The 20,669-nt window shown below is 42.4% G+C and overlaps 1 protein-coding gene and 1 non-coding gene across 9 annotated transcripts in view; both read left to right on the forward strand.

Annotated features, from left to right (window-relative positions):
- The window catches only part of NPNT (nephronectin), a 75,833-nt gene extending 71,226 nt beyond the window's left edge, over positions 1 to 4,607 (forward strand). For 6 of the 8 annotated variants that reach the window (XM_053561663.1, XM_053561302.1, XM_053561814.1 and 3 more), the window contains 2 exons: positions 159 to 415; positions 1,865 to 2,934. In XM_053561663.1, coding sequence (XP_053417638.1) covers positions 159 to 415; positions 1,865 to 1,960 — 353 coding nt within the window. In that variant the 3' untranslated portion in view covers positions 1,961 to 2,934. Of the gene's footprint in view, positions 1 to 158; positions 416 to 1,864; positions 2,935 to 3,291 lie in introns of those variants that run through there. The other 2 variants (XM_053561376.1, XM_053561600.1) reach the window with 2 other exon arrangements.
- Positions 4,608 to 7,646: 3,039 nt separating this feature from the next.
- On the forward strand, positions 7,647 to 7,784 carry LOC128593193 (small nucleolar RNA SNORA8). The gene has a single exon (XR_008382281.1). It is a non-coding gene; the product is annotated as a small nucleolar RNA SNORA8 (small nucleolar RNA).
- Positions 7,785 to 20,669: the final 12,885 nt, after the last annotated feature.

Consider the following 20,669-nt stretch of genomic DNA (forward strand, 5'->3'; position numbering starts at 1 on the left):
ATAAAATTTATGACAAGGATAGAAATAACTCATATTTTTCATCTTCAAAAATCTGGAAGTCTTTACAGATAAAACAACACACTAAGCCTCCTGCCCATGCTGTTTGTGCTGGAGAGGGATGTCGGCGCCCCACACACAGCCTGCTTTTCCCATTCCAGGTGGACAGTATCTGACAGTATCGGCAGCCAAAGCCCCAGGGGGAAAAGCCGCTCGCTTGGTGCTACCTCTCGGCCACCTCATGCATTCAGGGGACCTGTGCCTGTCATTCAGGCACAAGGTGACTGGGCTGCACTCCGGCACACTCCAGGTGTTTGTGAGAAAACACGGTGCCCATGGAGCAGCCCTGTGGGGAAGAAACGGTGGCCATGGCTGGAGGCAGACCCAGATCACCTTGCGAGGGGCTGACGTCAAGAGCGTAAGTAGATCCGCAAAGGAGGCAGCAGCTGGGAAGATTCCTTTCATAGGAGAACTCTGGGGTCTGATCTGAAAAGGCCCGCCTCTGTGAATTCAGGCTCAGATGAAAGTCTGTGGTGTTTTCCTGGGCAGGGTGACTCCGTTCACTGAGGCTTTCTGAAATCCCTTTCTGCTGCCTCATCCCTCTTCATTGCAACCTGTGATCACCACCACCTTTCCCATACTGCCGAAAACCATTTTTAATGAAAAATAAAAAATTTAGGAATAGAAAAATGCTAATCAACAGAAACTTCAAGGAGCAGGAGTAATGAGCTTCCTTTTGTGCCCATGTTTCCGTTTCCTTCAATTCCTTAGACTTCACCCTTTCACTACCATAAATTGCCCTAGCAATGGTTCTTTTTTCTCTTTTGAAATGTTTCTTTAAAGCTCTATATATGTTTTTTACTTTTTGCTTCAGAGATCTTAGTTAAGCAGCCTTGTGTGGGAACCCAGAACTAAAAATTGGAAAGCACTATTTTTTAGGACAGGATGGAGAAAATGGTTTGTTTGAATATATTAATATGATCTTAAGGAGTCAAGTCATAGGTAATGAGAAATTCTTCTACAGCGAACCACCAAAATAATACATTTAGGGAAAAGTCTTTATGTTGGTGCTTATAAAACTTGCTATTAGGAGATTCTGCATCTATCCTCACAAGGTATAGGTTTTAGAAACTATTTTAGAAAGAAAAGATAGATTCCATTAATAGAGCTCTTATTAGGGTATTTAGATTTTGTTTAATTCTTTGATACTATTCCTTAAAATTTTTCTCAATATTTTCATTGCTTGGAGAAATAAAACAAGATATAAATTGTTTCGAATCATAGCATTGAAAGGTTTCTCCTGTTACAAAAAAGAGCAGGAATGCTCTATAGAAGATAAAATATGAGAATGGTACAAATTGGGGGTTCTACACAGGCGAGACAGCAGTGACATTGGATTATGATGATTCATTCTATTGCATTTTCTGCCACAAAGCTGTGTTAACTGAATGGCGGAACTAAGAAACATCTAAGCCAGGCTGCGTGATTACGATCTTTCAGATCTTTGGCTCTTAACATCTGCACCTTTACCTTCAGCCACACTCTTCTGACTTCTAACCTTGCTAATCTTTTACAAAAGCGCTCACGTCATAAACATTCCTAGATGGAATTAGTCTACAGCTTAGAATGGCTTTTTAAAGAGTGACTGGTTCTGAGTAATGTGGTCTGAGGAACACTTTACTGATGACTTAAGTTTCTACTGAAAGCCAAGCCTCAGGTGACACTGGAAACTGTGTTCCTGTCTTTCCTCCTGTTATAAATAAGTTTGCTATTTAATTTTTGAGAAGGTTTGCCTGTATTTTGCTGAGTAAGCGGGTATCGGAAAGGGGCAGAGGAGGCTTGACTGGTGTGTGCGTTCTCTCCCCAGGTCATCTTCAAAGGTGAACAAAGGCGTGGTCACACTGGGGAGATTGGATTGGATGATGTGAGCTTGAGAAAAGGCCACTGCTCTGAAGAACGCTAACAACTCCAGAACTAGCAGTGAACTCCTATGTTGCTCCCTCTTCTTTTTCCAATCCTCATCTTCTCTCCTCTTCTCCCTCTTATCAGGCCTAGGAGAAGGGTGGGTCAGTGGTCAGGAGGAAGTCTGGTTGGTGACCCCGGTCTTGCTGGCCTGCTTTTGTGCAATCCCAGTGAACAGTGACACCTCCTTGGAACACGGGGGCATCTGCAGAGACATCCAGGCCGTCGCTGGATGTGGCCTTCCGTCCTGTGTCTCTTTGGAAGGCTGTTAGCATTTGTGTCCCAGGCCATCCTTTACCCTGGTTACAAGGTGTTCCTTGTAGCAAGTATGGGAGCAAATCAAATTCTGGGAGAAGTTTTCAAAAGAAATCTGTGCAAATGGCCATTCTGTTATCTGTTCGGAGTTTTGTACTACGAGTAGTGTTGACTTCCCTGAAGATACAGTGTACAATGTGCTTGTGAAATTGGTGTATCCTCTTCACAGAAGTTAGTTCTGGCCTGACCTGGACTCTTTTACTGCCATTCACTTTATAAAATAAGGGTGTGTACCATATCAAGATGCATTTATTGTTATCTGTATTTATCTTTTAAAGACAATTATGTAGCCTGGGCACGTAATCCCTCCTTAGTGCTGTTGTGTTTCGTGTAAATGTGCTAGTGATATAATACTAAGTATCTACGTGTTCCTAATATTTACAGACTCTAGTTGCAAGGTAAAGGGCAACTTGTGATCTCTTGAGTTAAAGAATACATGGTGAAATGTCATCTAGTTCCATGATCTTACATTGGCAGCAAGAGAAAATGGGCAGAGATGTCAGGTTGTGGTAATGGAGCGACCGACTTTTTTTTTTTTTTTTAATAGTTTTGAGTTTGATCCCTGTGAAGGATAGTAAACCATTGTGGGAGATAAGAAACTGTAGTTAATATATAAAACTTTCACTGTTTCAAGTTACACTTGTAAGCCAGCAGCTTTTACGGTCATAACAAGGCTCTCTCTGGTAATCTGCAAGCTTTGTAAAAGTTTTAGTTGTTTTAGAGAAAGGATCCTGTTTAAGGAAGTAGAGTGAGAAGAAGCACGAGAGAAACTCCAGTGGAACAGGTGCAGCTCATCACTTAGGGGCTGTGTCAGGATGAGAGGAGCAAGTCCCGTGCTTGGAGGGCGGCGGTGCAAAGGGAGGCGGACAGCTAAGATCCATGACCCCCCAGCTGTGTTTCCTCTCTCCGTATTTTACCTTTATGTTTAAAAATAATGGAACTTCTAAAAGGCATCTTACTCCTGAGGTTTTTCTTAATTTCTGATTAAGTAATTGAAATATTTTCTGTTTTTGCCAGGAATCACAAAGATGATTAAAGGGTTGGAAAAAAAGATCTATGATGAAAAATTAAAGGAACTGGGATTATTCAGCCTGGAGAAGAGAAGACTGAGGGGTAAACCATTGATGGTTTTCAAGTCTGTGAAAGGTTGGCACCGAGAGGGTGACAACCAGCTATTCTCCATAGGTGCTAAGAATAGGACTAGAGGAAACAGGTTTAGACTAGAGTTTGAGAAATCATTTTTGGGCAGGGACGGTTGTTAAATTAACGATCTTTTATGAAAAAGAAATGTGAAAATCTTAATCGCCTCTCTGCCCCTATTCTTTCAGCTTTTTAAAAATTAGATAAAAATATATATCTATTTAAAATGGTGAATGATGTCTTTACCTCAAGGTAAAGCAACAGATTGCAGAATCTCTCAAAAGATATATGGACCCTATTACTGGTATGTAACGAAAATCTTCAGAACTAAGGAATCTGAATGAGGCTCTAATTTAAAGTATTTCCCTCTTGACCTCTGAATGAAGAGGAAAGAGCCTACCAAATGCTCAGCTCACTAAAATGTCTTTCCTTTTATGGAAAATTGAGTAGTATTTAAGCCAAAAGAAAAAAAAAAACAACAAAAAACCATTTATTCTGCAGGAAAATATGACAGACGGATATTTTAGTACCTCTGTAATGTCCCAAAGTGGTAGTGTTCTAAAATTGTTTTTCTTGGTAAAAGTACAAACCTTTAGCTTGCTCAATATGATGTTTCATAGTTTCTAAAGACACCCTACCAGGATCACAGTTCAAAGATATTTTTATCTGGTGCATTCTCTCTGCTTTGTGTGTGACTAGTAAAATTGGCTACTGGAAATGAATGCCCTGCCCAGCACCACTCGACCTTTCCTTCACCGCATCAGTATGATTCAGTTTCTCTTATCAATTGGAATCTCCCAAGTTCCACAGAATACTTCTGTTTTTTGAACAATAGGTACTATAGAAGGTCTTTTGTTATTTAATGTGGTAAAGGCAGGGCTGGAAGCAGAATATAAATCATTAAGCCTTTGAGTAGAGGCAGAAAATATGGCCTTGCATCCAATTTTAGTGATTCATTTCCTTTTTGGTCATACGACTGCACAGCTAAAGATGAAAGGGGAAAATAATTGAAAATCTTACTTTTAGGTGCCAATAATATATTGCACTAAACTGATGGCAGAAGTTATCCAAAGTACTGTATAACATCTTGTTTATTATTTAATGTTTTCTAAAGTGAAAAATGTTAGTGAAAAATGTTGGTTTTCCAATGGCCAAATAAAAACAATTCTCTGTGAATAAAAGCGCTGTTAATACTGCCTGTTGTCTTATTCTTGTTGGTTTTTGAGTTTTGTTTTTGTGACTGGGAAAAAGTATTGAGGTGGTTAAATGATGTTTCACGAAAGCCATCTGTAGTAGAACCCCCTTCACTGCTTAGAAAACTGGAGACAAATGGCCTCTATCTAGTATTATGCTTTCTAGGTTATAAAATATGAGACACCTTTTTTCATCAGCAGGCACAGGAAATGAGAGATCACAAAATCACTGTAACCCATGTCTTGCCTTAGTAAATTCTTTAGGTATGTTTTAGTATTTCATTGTAAACATTTGCTTCAAGTTATTTTATGGAAAAGCAAGATAAGCTATAAGTAGATATAAATATATAAATTAAAAGTAAAAAGTCAGTTCGGTGCCTGTAGCTCAGTGGGTAGGATGCCAGCCACATACACCGGAGCTGGTGGGTTCCAACCCAGCCCGGGCCTGCCAAAACAACAATGACAACTGCAACCAAAAAGTAGTCCCTTGGGAGTACTGGGGGCTGAGGCAAGAGAATCACCTAAGCCTAAGAGTTGGAGGTTGCTGTGAGCTGTGATGCCAGGGTACTCTACCGAGGGTGACATAATAAAAAAAAAAAGTGAAAGTCTCTTTTACTAGTGATTTTGTTAATTTATAACATTTTGCTCCAATAACATTTCCTGATGGATAAAACAACTGCAAAGAAACAAAATTAGTAAAATTATGCAAGAATAAATGTTCTCATGCAGAATTACAGAGAAATGTGCTCAGTAGCTTCTTCCTAATACATGGAGAACTCTGCAGCTAAGCAACTCAAATCTTGGATAAATACATATTTCAAGCAAAAAGTAAAGAAACTCATTTTCCTTATCTGAGGGTTCCTTCCTAATCATCTCTTTGAGATCTAAGAAAGTTTAGGTTTCCGCATGTGTTCATCCAGAAGTTAAACTTCTGAAATCCACTTGAAGATGAGAGTTGGTAGGCATAGCGTGAGATTCCAGGGTACGGGTCACTGATTTACTCAACAGATTTTCATGCACCAACAAGTGTGTTTGTGTGGCTCTGAGGTCCAATAAGCAGACTTCCTCTTAGGGGGTTTCAATCTAGAGAGGGAGACAGGCATTTATCACCGTCATGTAAGTAAATGCAAATTTGCTATTCTGGAAAGGTATGTACCTTGGAGATTCTGAAAGCGTGGTGGATTTCACTACCCTTATCCACTGCTTTTCAAACTTTCAGGCACAGGAGAATCACCTGGAATCTTGTTAAAATGCAACTTTTGATTTAGTGGGTCTGGAGTGGGGTTTAAGACTCTGTGCTTCTAACCACTTGCAGATCATGCCTGTGCTTGTGGGTCCAGGGGCCACAATTTCAGGACAAGATTCTCCCATTAACAGTCTCTGTGAAGCTTTGCAAAGTACCACTCTAGAGCACTATGTAAAGTTTTCTACTAAGCTCACCTTTTTCCCACAGAAGAATACCCATGAAAGAAATCTGCACATCCTTACCATGCTTTGGAGTGGTGGGTTCTCAAAGTTCCATCCCGGTATCAGCAGCTCCAGCATCACCAGAGAACGTGTTAGAAATGCAGATTCTCTGGCCCACCCCAGGGGTACTGAACCAAACTTTGGAAGTGGGACCCAGGAGTCTGGGTTTTAACAGCCCTTCAGAAATTCTCATGCACCCTAAAGTTTGGGAAGAACTGCTTTGGAGATGCCAGTTCTGGATATAGATCCAGAAGCCCCAATGCCTCCTTGTTCATTGAGTGCTTATCAATACCAGCCCTGTTGGAGGCAACCTCAGGACCTAAAGGTGTGAAGTTCAACGTGGTGGTATGGCCAGTTCATAGTGATGTTATCTCACTGGTAGTATGAATTTTGCATATAAACATTTTGTATATACACAGAAAATTTACAAAGTAATTTTCATGGAATTTTACTTAATTCTCACTGCAGTCTAAGGATACCGATGTGATTTATATCCTGCAAAAGATGAGGAAACTTGAGTTTGAGAAAGATATTGACTTGGTTTAAACACATTGATATTAAGGGGCTGGGCTAGTGTTGGAACCCAAAAGCACAATTACAAAGAGATCTTCCATCAGTGGTTGAGAAAGTTAAGTAGGGGAAAGTTTCAAATGCAGCTAAAAACTATATGTTTTCTACCTTTTAGGAAATATATTTCAGATATTTAGACTATTGAAGAAAGACCCCTGGAAAATAAAGTTTACAGTTTCCTCTTTAAAGGTTCAACAATAACAAAAAATAATATATGTAGATAGCAAACGATAAAGCAAATGAGGCACAATGCTGACATTGGGTGAGTCCAGGTAAAGACTTGATGCATTTTCATTGCACGATGTCTGCAATGTTTCTTTGAAAAATAAAATCACAAAGCTTTTGACATCAACTGTGTGCTCATCTCGATTAGAACTATTCTTGCTGTCATTGTACGTATTTCCAGGCCTTTTGTGAAACAGCTTCTAAGCGTAACAGAACATGCCCGTGCTGACACTGTGAGAGCAGGACAAGTGAGTCACAGGCAAGGTGCTGTCAATGGTGGTGGGGTTTTTTTTTCATTTTGTAATATAGCCTAGTCATTTATGCTAGGATTCTTCATCTGGGCAAATAATTCGCTGTCCAAAGAGAAATTCTGGGTTGCTTTTTTTTTTTTTGACAGAGTCTCACTATGTCACCCTTGGTAGAGTGCTGTGGGGTCACAGCTCACAGCAACGTCAAACTCTTGGGCTTACGTGACTGTCCCTCCGCCTCCTCCCCTCTCTCCCTCCCTCATTCCCCTGCCCCCCCACCTTGAATTGAGTTTTTCTCTTATGAGGATAAGCCTTAGATCATCTGCTGCCTTCATATCAGAATTGAGTACCTTGGAGTCTTGCTTCTCCACTCTTGTGATGCTTTACTAAGAAGAATGTTCTGCCTCCACCCAGGTTAATACAAAAGATGTCGTTTCAATCTTTTTTAATGTCTGAATAGTATTCCATGGTACCCTCAGACCTTTTTGTTTGTCTTTTTTTTTTTTTTGAGACAAAGTCTCACTTTCTTTGCACTGCATGGTATCTGCCTTCAGCAGCTTACTCCTGCTGGGGTATTCAAAGGTCAGTGCCATAGAAAGTCAGTATTTGGCATGTTGGTTTTCTTGGCTTTGTGCATGTTAAATCTGGTTTTTCTATTGATACAGTAAAAAAAAAAGAAAAACAAAAAACAAAGTCTCACTTTCTTCTCCTGAGTAGAGTGCCATGGCATCATTGTAGCTCACAGCAACCTCAAACTCTTGGGTTCCAGTGATCTGCTTGCCTCAGCCTCCCAAATAGCTGGGACCACAGCTGCCATCACAATGCCCAGCTATTTTTTTTTTTTTTTTTTAGTAAAGACAGGGTCTGGTTTCAAACTCCTGAGCTCAAGCAATCCATCTACCTCAGCCTCCCAGAGTGCTAGGATTACAGGTGTGAGCCACTGTGCCCGACCTGACCTTTTTTTTTCCTTGTACCCAGGGTATCCAAGCACACAGGGAAAGGTGCACCATCAACAGTGCTGAATAGCTTTCCTTGAAGTGAACCCGATCCTACTATTTTACCTTAGTGGCTGCATAGTATTCTATTGAATGGACAAACCATAAAAGCAGAGTGCTTTCTTTCTCTAGGACTTCAGACTGCCTCTGTAGGCAGGCCCTGCAGGGGTCCCAGAAGCCTAATTATGCTGCAGGAAATGATTCCCTATGCATTTGCCATTACTGGGCTCTTTCCTTTCCTCACTTGCTCTTGTGAACCACGGACACCTTCCCTGGAGGCCTGGCCTGTAGTATGGGAGGTTAGGTTCCCAGGACAGCCAGACCTGAGTAGATGGGTGTCCTTTTGAAACAGAAAAAGGGAAGAAAGAGCCCAACAGGAATCTTTCCTTTTCAATCCAGAAACATTTTATTTAAAAACAATATATGAAAAAGGGCAACAAAATTTACTGCTCTCAGTGAGTCCTCAGCAAGAGAAGTAGCAAAGGGCTGTAATGGAAGTTTTGGGGTTAGCATGGTCTGCGGTTGAGCTCATTGGGTTACTTGTCTAAGCTTTGGATAATTAAAACATCACAATACTGAGATAAAGTCAAAGCTTAGATGCCTTTGTGGATAACTCAGCTTCCTTACTGCAGAAGGCGAAACACCTGTGAGCCAAATGGGAGATGGAAAATCAGGTCAATCTGTGGCCAGACCAGTGCCCGTCTATTACCAACACTGGGAAAATCATTTGCAATCCTCTCTCTCAATGACTTGGAGCCCTTCTGATAAACAAAGTAGAGCATATTGGTTTTCACATTGAATTTACTTTACAATAGCATTTTATTTCAAGAGATACTTAAAGTGCTGGATGTTAGTGGAAACTGTGTTGCTTAGGATTAAATGCTTTCAGAATTCTTCATAAAAACAAACCCCCAAACCAAGAAAATGTATGTTAATCTGTTTGGAAACATGATTTTCAGCCCTGACAGTGCTCACTGAACAAGACAAGCGTCCTTGTTGTGGTAAGTGGTGGTGAGGGAGCTTGTCCTCTCCTGCCTCCTTCCCTGAGCTTCCCTGTGCATTCTGCATGGCGTGTGACACCCTCCTGGCTCTGGCTCACTGTCCTCCCGCTCTCCTGACACACGCAGCTAGCAGACACCAGAGCGTAGATGCATTTACGGATGACTCAGCCTTCCGTCAGAAAGGTTTCTTACCTACCAGTTCCCCTTCAAGCTCTGGCCTCTAGCCCACCCTCTGGTGGTCCTTTCTAACCACGCAGGGCCAGCTTCAAACCCAGACACCCAGTCACTCCTAGAGCTGGAGTTGATACTTTGATGTCCATACTGTGCTCTTAATTTTCTTTCTTTTTTTTGTGTGTGGTTTTTGGCCGGGGCTGGGTTTGAACCCACCACCTCCGGCATATGGGACCCGAGCCCTACTCCTTGAGCCATAGGCGCCACCCCATACTGTGCTCTTCATGGTTATGTGGCTCTTTCAAAGAGCTGGGAGCCCCTGTTCTAAACTTAAGCTCTCCATTTGAGTCAGCAGACTGATCCGGGCTCATTCTCTCAATTCTCCCTGCTATTATATACAGCTGGATTTTCCCCAAGCCAAGTAGACGCCGCTTTACAAATCAAAGCTCTTGGCTTCCATTTGGAAATGTAATGCAACAAAGTTCAGGGTGTCCGTAACGCTCGTGCGCAGTTTTACAATGTAGAACTATTTTAAATTCCACGTAAAATTTACAGACACCCTGTATATCTAGTTAAGACAAAAGCGTGGCTATTCGTCCTCGCACAGAGCAGTAAGCGATGAGGGTCTCTCAGTCGTCTTTATTTCTCTGTCATTATCCTGGGCCACGCAGGTCAGGGGGTCTCAGCTGAATTGGATTGTCCCCAAGCACTGCTTCCTCTAGCGGCACCGTTAACCTTGGGAAGTGATGTGCAGAGCCAGGTAACAGGAACAAATTCACCCTCCTTGTTACCTGGCTCTTCCGTATGCAGTTTTTTCTTCCCTATTTAATTTCTCCACCCTTGTCACTTTAATTGCTAACAAAGAATAACAACCTTTGAACCTCTATGTTTTTAAGTAGTTTTTTCCTTCTCTTTTTAGTTGACATGTAATAATTGTACATACTTACGGGATACAGGCTGGCATTTTGATACATATGTGATATGTAATGATCACAGCAGGGGAATCAGCACATTCACCCCACAGGGACACAGAACACAGGAACTGATGCCTCCCGTCCAGCTTTAACTTTGTGTCTCTTGACCAGCCTCTACCCATCCTCCCCTCTCTGCTACCCTTCCCAGACTCTAAATCAAAATCCACTCTCACTTTCCATGGCTCAAATTTGCTTTTTAGCTCTTGTAGTGACAACATGCAGTATTTACCTTCCCATGCCTGACTTATTTCTGAACCTGTTTTTAAGAAGTCTATTCTTTGTTTCAAGGAATGAGAAAGATGTACCTACTGTTCTGGCATTTGCATTATGGTTAATTTTTAAAGGTATCCTTTTGGTCTAATAAGAACTCAGTGAGAAAGGGATTCTTCCAATATCATTTCAAAGTCTGATGAGAACGTATTGTAGAGAGTCTCTTGTTCTGGTCTTTCCAGGAGTGGAGAACTCCGTGTCTCCAACATGCATTGACTCAGTGTAGGAGGCCCTTCCACATGGTCAGCTGTCCCACAGTCTAGGCATGACGAGGTCCTAGTTTGAGTTAGACACTTGGACATTATTTAAACTGCAGTTTAAGTATTCTACACATTTGATTCTTTCATGGAATTCCGTAAAGATAGCTTCTGAGACCAGTGACTGGCAATCAAATAGCAGGTTAAAATAACACACACATATTAGCTCACGGTTTCTAGGAGTTAAGATTCTGGGCCTGGCATAGCTGGGTTCTCCAATTCAGGTCTCCAAGGCTTCCAGCAAGGTGTCAGCCCGGCCTGTGGTCTCACTCAAGACTCAACTGTGAAAGGATCCACTTCCAAGTCTGGGGGTTGTTGGAAGAATTAAGTTCCTCACATCTGCCTCATTTTCTTGCTGACTGGACACTGTACTCAACTCCTAGGAGTCCCCACATTTTCCCCAATATGAACACCTGCTTCCTCAATGCCAGCAAAAAAAAAGCCCCCAGAAAGACAGATACTAAAATCTTATGAAACCATAAGATTTTGGATCATGTACCCATATGATCCAGTACATTTTATCCAATTGTCCATTTAAACACATCTGATGTATAATATATAAAGACTATCCCTAAATTATACTTAAATAGGATCTGTGTCTGTAGTACTTGAATGAGAATCAAGAACCTTGAATTCTTCCTCCATTTCCTCTCAGATTGTGAGAAACTTTCTCTGTATAGAACAAATTTTCAAGGGGCTATGATAATCCTGGGACAAAAACCTTGCAAAAAATCCCACATTTCCACTTCAATGTGCTAGCTTTTACCCTACAGTTCAAAGCAATGTCTCTCTATTCGTATTTTTATGAGATCACTGAGGAACTGAGCTGCCATAAATTTCTCCCTAAGTGGGTCACAGTTGTATGCAAAGAGTATCAAGTTATTTTTTACAAAAATGTTAAGTCTCTAGGTATTTTTAAAAATAGCACTAATGAGAGTTCGGTCAAGCGTGCTCTGCTATTCTTCAAGATACAAGGCTGTATCTTGTCAAGTTCGTTCCAACATGATTAATCCAAGATTAGCCAGCTGTCCTAAACCAGCTCTTTTTTTTTTTGCTCTAACGTTTTGGGGGCCTTTTTAGAACACCCCTGGTCAGGCCTACTGAGACATACTGTTGCATGCTGGCTTGCTTCCCACCCTCCTGTTCTCCTATTATAGAAAACCCGTGATTTCCTTGGGCATGAAGGAAATCCTCCCATTACAGGGAGGGGTTGGCAGCTCCTGTATGAGGTCACTGGCTATTTTGTCCCAAGTGTAAAACTTCCCTTTGACCTGGCAATGCCACTTCTAAACTCCCAGCATTTTCAAAGGAGATGAAAGGTACCTTATTGAAAACTAGTTTAGTATAGTTATTTTGATTAATTTAAAACCCTGAAATTAAAATAAAAAATAAAACCCTGAAATTCACTAAAGAATGATATAAACCAGTTTGTATTTCATGAGGCTCTTACTGCTTCAATAAATAGTATCAGTCATAAAAAAAAAATTCCAGTCTCAGTGAACTTCATAAAAGGTATGTTTTTGGGTAAGCAGTTGTAACTTGAGAATGGCAACTGTTCTTCTCTTTTAATCCTTCTCCTATGAACTTGGTGTGTCTTGGTCATGGTACATAATGGTCAGTCATTTAAAAACTGTCAGTAAGACAGTAGAAACTCGGATCCCTGAATTACCTATCAGTGCCTTTTATCTTTCTGTCCTTCTCCCCCACTTTCTCTTCTTTGTCCTCATCTGTCCCCAGAGCCTTCTATTTTACCACTTATTCACACAACTCTTGTGGTTGGTTCAGCATGGGCTTGAGGTGCTGACTGCTCCCTCCACTTTCCCTGAGTCTGTCCTTTCCCTCAATTTCTGCCAGCTCCCAACTTGGGAGCTTTTCCGGCCTTCTCTCAAGGACCAGGGAAAATCTGAGCCTTCTCTCAAGGACCAGGGAAAATCTGAGTTCTCTTGCCTCTTGCTGCCCTCCACCCCCAGGAGGGCAGCAGGTGAGCTGTCGAGGTGTCAGGCCACACTCTTGGTCCAGCGTTCCCTGGCAGGTGGGGCTGATGGGGCTACTGTCTCTCTCTGTCTCCTTGCACTTGCCATATGTTTTTTCTCCATCCTGTAGGCCCCTCAGGAGGACCTTGCCCCCAGAAGGAGGAGGGTGATGACGGTCTGTAACTGTCTGGCTGTTCTGGCTAATTTTAATATCTCTTGGTAAATAGTGCAGGAAGCCATTTGGGTCGCAGGTCCAAGCCTTCTGGAATCTTCTTTAGCGGTGATACAGCTAGTGTGTTAGTCTCTAATTGGGTCTTTTTCAGTTTATTCCTGATCCAGAGGAGAGACAGGTGCTATGAATTAATATCCTCAAATACCAATCAAGTGCTATACACCTGGCTCTGCGTCTTTCCTTTCCCTCACAGGGAGAGGGCCTTGAGGGAAGAGAAGGGGAGTTTTTTGGGCAGTAAGCTTGTGGGCAACTTTGTGGAGCCTGGTCTGGAAGGCAGAAAAAAGCCGGATGTCCTGTGCAATGCGGGCACCTGGGATGTGGGCCACCAGGCCAAGCTCAGTCCTTCCTGTCCAGGCAAATCACAGCAGCGAGACCAAAGCTCCGGTGGAGACTCCAGGCAGGAAGCCAGGCCTGCAAAGCCTGCTAAAAACATGCTCCCTGAGTGCCCAGGGCACAGTGCACAAGAATCAAAAGGTGGACATCCGCTGTGGACTCATGGTGACAGAAAAAGACACCTGCCATGGTCCCTGAGGGAATCAGAGCCAACTCAGCTTCGTGCTTTAGTTTCCAGTGTATTTGAGGCACAAGCAAGAATCTGTCCCTGACTGGCCGGTCTCTAAATTAAGAATGGAGACTGACCAATTCAGACTTCAGTGAGAGTCCAGCTTCCATTACAAGACAGGGGGGTCTGTAGGACTAGGAATGTGGGGTGGCAACGGCACGATGCAGGGAACTGACCGGCCACACAGAGTCTCAAGGTCCTGCTCCCCACAAAGTGTGCACCGAAAAGAAAGAACACCCCGCCGCCCCCTGTCAGTTTGTTTTGGTTCCCCCAGCAGAATAGGATTCTTGGGCAGGCAGGGAAGAAAAGGTAAGTCTTCACTATTCCCCTGTCAGAGATGGGAGCAAGTTTATTGAACAGGAGGCCCCCGGGCCAAAGGAAGTGAAGTGTCTGCCTCTGGGTGCTGCTGTGAGTCTCTAAGACTCCCAAAAAGCAGTAGAGGAATTGCTGGGTCCTGACACCATGACAATGTCCCCGCAAGCTGCGGCCCCATCCAGCCCACAGTTTGTCTCCCTGAGCGAGTCCTTTCCTCTGAGCTATCCCGGTGAATGTGGGCTGGGAGGGGGACAGGTGGCTGCAGGAGCTCCTGCCCCCCCCGTGCCAATTCCTGCGGGCACCCCTGCCTGATGCGCCCCCTCCCCTCCCTTTCCCATCTTCACCCAGCCCCAAGAGCTTCCTCTTCATCAACATCCTCCCGGCCTTTTCTCACATGGCAGGATCCCACTTCTCTGACAATTGCCAGCTGTGACCTTGGGCAAATTAGTCAGGTTTCCTTATCTTAAAATAAAAGATACCCTGCCTCCTTTGTAGGGTTTATGTGCAGATTGATTTAAAGATCCTTAACATTTGTATAGCGCTGAAATGGCACCTGGTACAGGAGGTGTTCACTGACTAGGAAGCCATTGCTCTTGTTAACAGTATCGTCACTAGCACTAATATTGTTGTGATGACTGCTGGTTACTTAGATTGGCCGATACATTTTCTCACACATACATTCCAGCTTCTGACTCCAAACTTGTAGATCTTGGAATGACTAGCACCTATTTTATGAGGCATAGTGCGCAGATATTATGATGTATAGAATATACCTGTTGTTTTTAGAACAACGGGATTAATATATAATGAAAATTATTCTGACATCTAGTTTGGAGACAGACAAGCAGTGTTTGAGTTTTAGTTCTCTGTTTTTATAGTACAGTCATGTGAGGGAGCCATACAATGGGCACGTTCAGCTGTCTCTCAACTGCATGTGGGTAGATCAGTCCAGTGAAGGGCGTAAGGGCTCCCCGGGATGCAGGGAGCAGTGGAGGTGTCAACAGCTTGGTGAGGTGTATCCTGGGGTAGAGAAGCCTCTTCAGAAAAGAGGTCTAGGGAAAACAAACTCACTACTTAGTGATCACAAGACCATGATTGCTCACCTTTGAAGGAGGAGAATCTTAGAATACCTATGAGGCAAAAGGCATGGGGAATCCAACCCCCATCAGGGACAATAGGACTCAGATTCCTAAAGAGTATAAACCTTTGGCATCCAAACTAAAATTATTAATTAACCAATAGGACAAGACACAGTTAGACATTTTCCATGTTGTTTGCATCTAGAAAAGGTAATATAGGGACAAAGCAACTGCACCCAACACTTGGGCAGAACCAGAGGGAAGTTAGCAAACCACGGAAGCAAGAAAGTTATGTTGACTGAGTGCTCATGGCGGGCCAAGCTGCTGGCACATGGTTTTTTTTCTTTCTTTCTTTCTTTTTATTATTAAATCATAGCTGTGTACATTAATGCAATTATGGGGCACCATACACTGGTTTTATAGACCGTTTGACACATTTTCATCACACTGGTTAACATAGCCTTCCTGGCATTTTCTTAGTTACTGTGTTAAGACATTTACATTCTACATTTACTAAGTTTCACACGTACCCTTGTAAGATGCACTGCAGGTGTAATCCCACCAATCACCCTCCATCTGCCCATCCTCCCTCCCCTCCCTCCCCTCCCTTTCCCCCTACCCCCTATTCTTAGGTTATAACTGGGTTATAGCTTTCATGTGAAAGCCATAAATTAATTTCATAGTAGGGCTGAGTACACTGGATACTTTTTCTTCCATTCTTGAGATACTTTTCCAAGAAGAATATGTTCCAGCTCCATCCATGTAAACATCAAAGAGGTAAAGTCTCCATCTTTCTTTAAGGCTGCATAATATTCCATGGTGTACATATACCACAATTTATTAATCTAGATGCCCATTAATCGTGGATCGATGGGCACTTGGGCTTTTTCCATGACTTAGCAATTATGAATTGGGCTGCAATAAACATTCTGATACAAATATCTTTGTTATAATGTGATTTTTGGTCTTCTGGGTATATACCTAGTAGAGGAATTATAGGATTGAATGGCTGATCTATTTTCAGATCTCTAAGTGTTCTCCAAACATCTTTCTAAAAGGAATGTATTAATTTGCATTCCCACCAGCAGTGTAGAAGGGTTCCCTTTTCTCCACATCCACGACAACATCTCTGGTCTTGGGATTTTGTGATATGGGCTAATCTTACTGGAGTTAGATGATATCTCAAAGTAGTTTTGATTTGCATTTCTCTGATGATTAAAGATGATGAGCATTTTTTCATAAGTCTATAGGCCGTGCGCCTGTCTTCTTCAGAGAAGTTTCTCTTCAAGTCCCTTGCCCAGCCTGCGATGGGATCCCTTGTTCTATTCTTGCTAATGCATTTGAGTTCTCTGTGGATTCTGGTCATTAAAACTTTGTCGGAGACATAACCTGCAAATATCTTCTCCCATTCTGAGGGCTGTCTGCTTGCTTTGCTTACTGTGTTCTTGGCTGTGCAGAAGCTTTTTAGTTTGATCAGGTCCCAGTAGTGTATTTTTTAAGCTGCTTCAATTGCCCAGGGGATCCTCCTCATAAAATACTCGCCCAGACCAATTTCTTCAAGGGTTTTCCCTGCACCCTCTTCTAGTATCTTTATAGTTTCATGTCTTAAGTTTAAATCTTTAATCCAGTGAGAGTCTATCTTAGTTAATGGTGAAAGGTGTGGGTCCACTTTCAGTCTTCTACAGGTTGCCAGCCAGTTCACCCAGCACCATTTGTTAAATAGGAAATCTTTTTCCCACTGAATGTTTTTAATTGGCTTGTCAAAGATCAAATAACGGTTAAGTAGCTGGATTCATCTCTTGGTTCTCTATTCTGTTCCAGACATCTACTTCTCTGTTTTTGTGCCAGTACCGTGCTGTTTTGATCACTATCGATTTATAGTATAGTCTGAGGTCTGGTAGCATGATTCCTCCTGCTTTGTTTTTATTTCTGAGTAATGTCTTGGCTATTCAAGGTTTTTTCTGATTCCATATAAAACGAAGTATTATTTTTTCAAGATCTTTAAAGTACGACAGTGGAGCTTTAATAGGGATTGCATTAAAATTGTATATTGCTTTGGGTAGTATGGACATTGTAACAATGTTGATTCTTCCCAGCCATGAGCATGGTATGTTTTTCCATTTGTTAACATTTTCAGCTATTTCTTTTCTTAGAGTTTCATAGTTCTCTTTATAGAGATCTTTCATGTTCTTTATTAGATAAACTCCCAAATATTTCATCTTCTTTGGCACTACTGTAAATGGAATAGAGTCCTTAACTGTTTTTGGCCCATGGTTTTACTTAAACTTCACATAATGTTATGAAGATATATTATTATCCTCATTCTATAGATAAGGGGACCGAGACTCAGAGTTTAAAACAACTTGGCCAGAATCACATTGGCCAGTGAGTGCCTGGTGGGTTCTAAAGGTCCCACTTTCTGGTGAGCCACATGCTATTGTGCTGTTCGTGGTATCAGCACTGTTGCTGTCCTGGTCAGCCGTCCCCATGTACAGATGATGCCATTTGAAAGCATAACAATCAGAATGGGCAGGGTTGAGGTGGGGCCATGTGAACAGGGCACTCAGATGCACTCCTCAGGATCTGTCCTCTTGGAAATCTGTAGCTGGTTCCTTGGACCATGTTTTCCACCCGCACTTATGTTCTGCTGACCCTTCAGACAGATTTGAAACAACATCTGGGCACTGTAACCAGCTGATGCTTTTAAAGCAGCAGCAACACTACTAAATAAATGTAATAGATTTCATATTCAAAAGATCGTTATAGTTTTCTGAGCTCAAATTTGAAAATACAGTAATGCATTTGGCTTCAACAAGTAAAGCCACTGCTCACTAAGATAACATGCCAAGAAAGGAATGAAGAGTCACATTAGACATTTTCAGCAGCTCATCCCCACAATCAGCTTGCAAGATGTGGTTACTCAGACCCTCTCTATGCCCAAGGAAACTAACTGATGCTCAGGAAATTTTAATAATGTGTCCAAAGTCAAGTCACACAGGGAGGGTAGACCAAAAATCAAACCCTAACCTTGGTTCAGGATGTCTAGTTGCGTTTTTGTAGGTAGGAACAAGAAACTTCTGCAAGAGAAACAGAAACAGAGCCTGGAAGGATTTCTTATGGAAATAGTTAGAAAATTTTCCTAAGAAAAGCTTTTGCTTCTTACTTGGGCTAATGCTCCTGACTTTCACAGAGTTAGAGTAGAACCAGTGGCTATTAATGAATTATTAATAAATAAAAATGAAATTATCAAATGAGTATAAAGAGGTACCCTGTGTTTACCTGGTCAGCCCTAGATCAGGCCCAGCTAGCATCTGTCCTTAGGATACGGCTCACCTGCCCGCAAGCAGCACAGCCTCCAAGTTATTTGCACGGGAATTAGCAGGTAGGTTCACTCCCAGATATTTCACACTGTGTGAGTTTCAATCAACTGCATTCACTTGCCTACATTTTTCTATTGCACAGATATGACACCACCTTTCATATATCCACCCAGCGAGTAACAATTGCTGCCGAAAACATTCATTCGTTTCCACGGGAGCAACTGGAACATAGCAAGGTAACGTGTTAACAATGAGGATTATTATTATTATTATTTCATATGGGAGAAAATTTGGGTTCAAAGGTTAAGTCAGTAGCCCAAAGCTACACAGTAGTCTGTGAAGCTGACTCCAGGGGCCGTGTGGTGACATGGCTGCTAGTAAATTAGTGGCATGAATCAAACCAGGCGCCAAGCCTTTCAGCTTCCATTTCAAAGTCTTTTCCAGTTAGCATCCAGTTTCCATCCCTGAGGTGCCCCCTCACCTTCCGCTGACATCCTCGGTGCCAGCCCCAAACACGTTATGAGCGTGTGCTGAAGAAGTGGCTGCCAGTGCAGGTGCTGGGAACACGGATTGGGCTCGGGCTCTGGCAAAAGCCCCCAAAGCTGATTTTCTACAGATGGCTCTGGCTCCAGCTTACTTTTGATTTCCCAGCCTCTATCACTTAGAGTGAAATATGTCTTTCTGAGCGCAGAAACTTCCTGCAGAATTAATCCTCCAGCAGAAAGCTGAGGCAGCCCGCACACAGGTGGACACCTGCACTGCGGCTCAGGGGCATTGCTGGTTGTCTGCACCAGTAAAAATGTCATCTAAGGTGTCATCTAAGCCCCTGGTCAGCATCTTCTATCTCCCCCTGGGGTTACTTTGGGGTGTATGAGTGTTGGGGGGCATTTGTTGGCTGTGTCCCCACTTTCCATTTTCCCCTCTCTGGACAGCAGAAGCCTGGGGCCAATTAGATGAAACTCCCTTTCTTTCCCTCTCTGACCAGTGCTGTGGGTGGAGCTGTCCTCACTCCAGGTCTGCCCTAAGCTGATCAATTTGTTTTAAGTGGTTGAGGCATAGGCAGGTGACACAGATCCAGGCCCCTCAGGGCACTCCCCTTGCCCTAGTGGCTGGTCCAAGTGTGGGCTTTCCACCCAGACTAGTTAAGACCATGTAGACCTCTTAATTACTGCTAAGAAATTTAGCACAGAGATTTCCCTTCCCTGGACCTCGTGGGCTGAGGGTGGCAGAATTGCCGGAGTGGCAGCCACTTGCCACCGGAAGGGGAACATATGATGATGCCACAGGAACTTTGAAGCCTGAGGATAAGCATGACCTCTGGAAAACAGAGGAGAGAAAGACTGAGAGAACCTCTGTCCTTGGAGAGCTGTCAAAGCCAGAATTACCTCTTGGCATTTTGGTTACATGGACCGGTGAGGTCTACCGGAGGTCTCAGTCGGTCTCTGCTCCTGGAACAAAGCTTCCTGTCCTTGTGGGCAGCTTCCAGGTCTGACTGGTCTGTGCTGCCCCTTCATTTGCTCATGTATTTTGAATGAATAACTCAAACACATTTTGAAAAATAAAAATATTCATAGCTCAATGCAGCCAGGAAATCAGCCCAGGTAGATGTTACCTACCTGGCTCCACGAAGCTAACCTGGCAGGGCAAGGCTGAGAAGATTTATAGTTTTCTGATATAAATTGAATGGTGCAGGTGGAGACCACTCGATTAGAGTGAGATTTGTGAGCTGTGTTATGTTGCCCTAACAAGGAATTATTTTAGTTCTCAGAGCAAGCACTTTAGGGACAATTCAGAGGAAGCTTTGGGTGAATTTTTATTCATCTGGTGTATTCTTTACCTTATGAAGAGTTATCTTATTAAATAGAATTCCTTGAGAAACTCTTAATTAAAAATTTCCTTGCAACTAAAGGAATTAAATGCTCAGAGTCTATTACTGTGATGGAAACTTGCCATACAACAATGTTACTGAACAATGCATTTTTTGTAGTATCCATCACTGAGGAATACAACAGATTTTATAGCTTTTCTTGCATAAATGGCTGTAATTTTGGTGCCTGAAAAATATCTGTGTCATCTTGAGTGAGACATTTCACTTTCCTGGGCCATAGCTTTCTTCATAATAAAAGATAGTTGGTCTTATTAATGTCTTAGCTACTGTTATTATAAATCTTTGGTGCTATGGAGATTTAGAATCCAGATATATTCATCCGTTCTTTAAAAATCAGATGATCCTAACAGGTGGCATTTATAATGAAGGATTCAAGAATAAAAAGACTATAATTATGACTTCAGCAACCTTTTTGTTTTCCTCTGGAGTGAATGCTTTTTCTAAAGTTTTATTCTTTGTTTATTCATTTGGTAAATATTAGGTGCCTTCAATCAATACTAAGTGCCCAGAATTCT

Source organism: Nycticebus coucang, chromosome 1, assembly GCF_027406575.1.
Source record: "Nycticebus coucang isolate mNycCou1 chromosome 1, mNycCou1.pri, whole genome shotgun sequence".
NCBI lineage: Eukaryota > Metazoa > Chordata > Mammalia > Primates > Lorisidae > Nycticebus > Nycticebus coucang.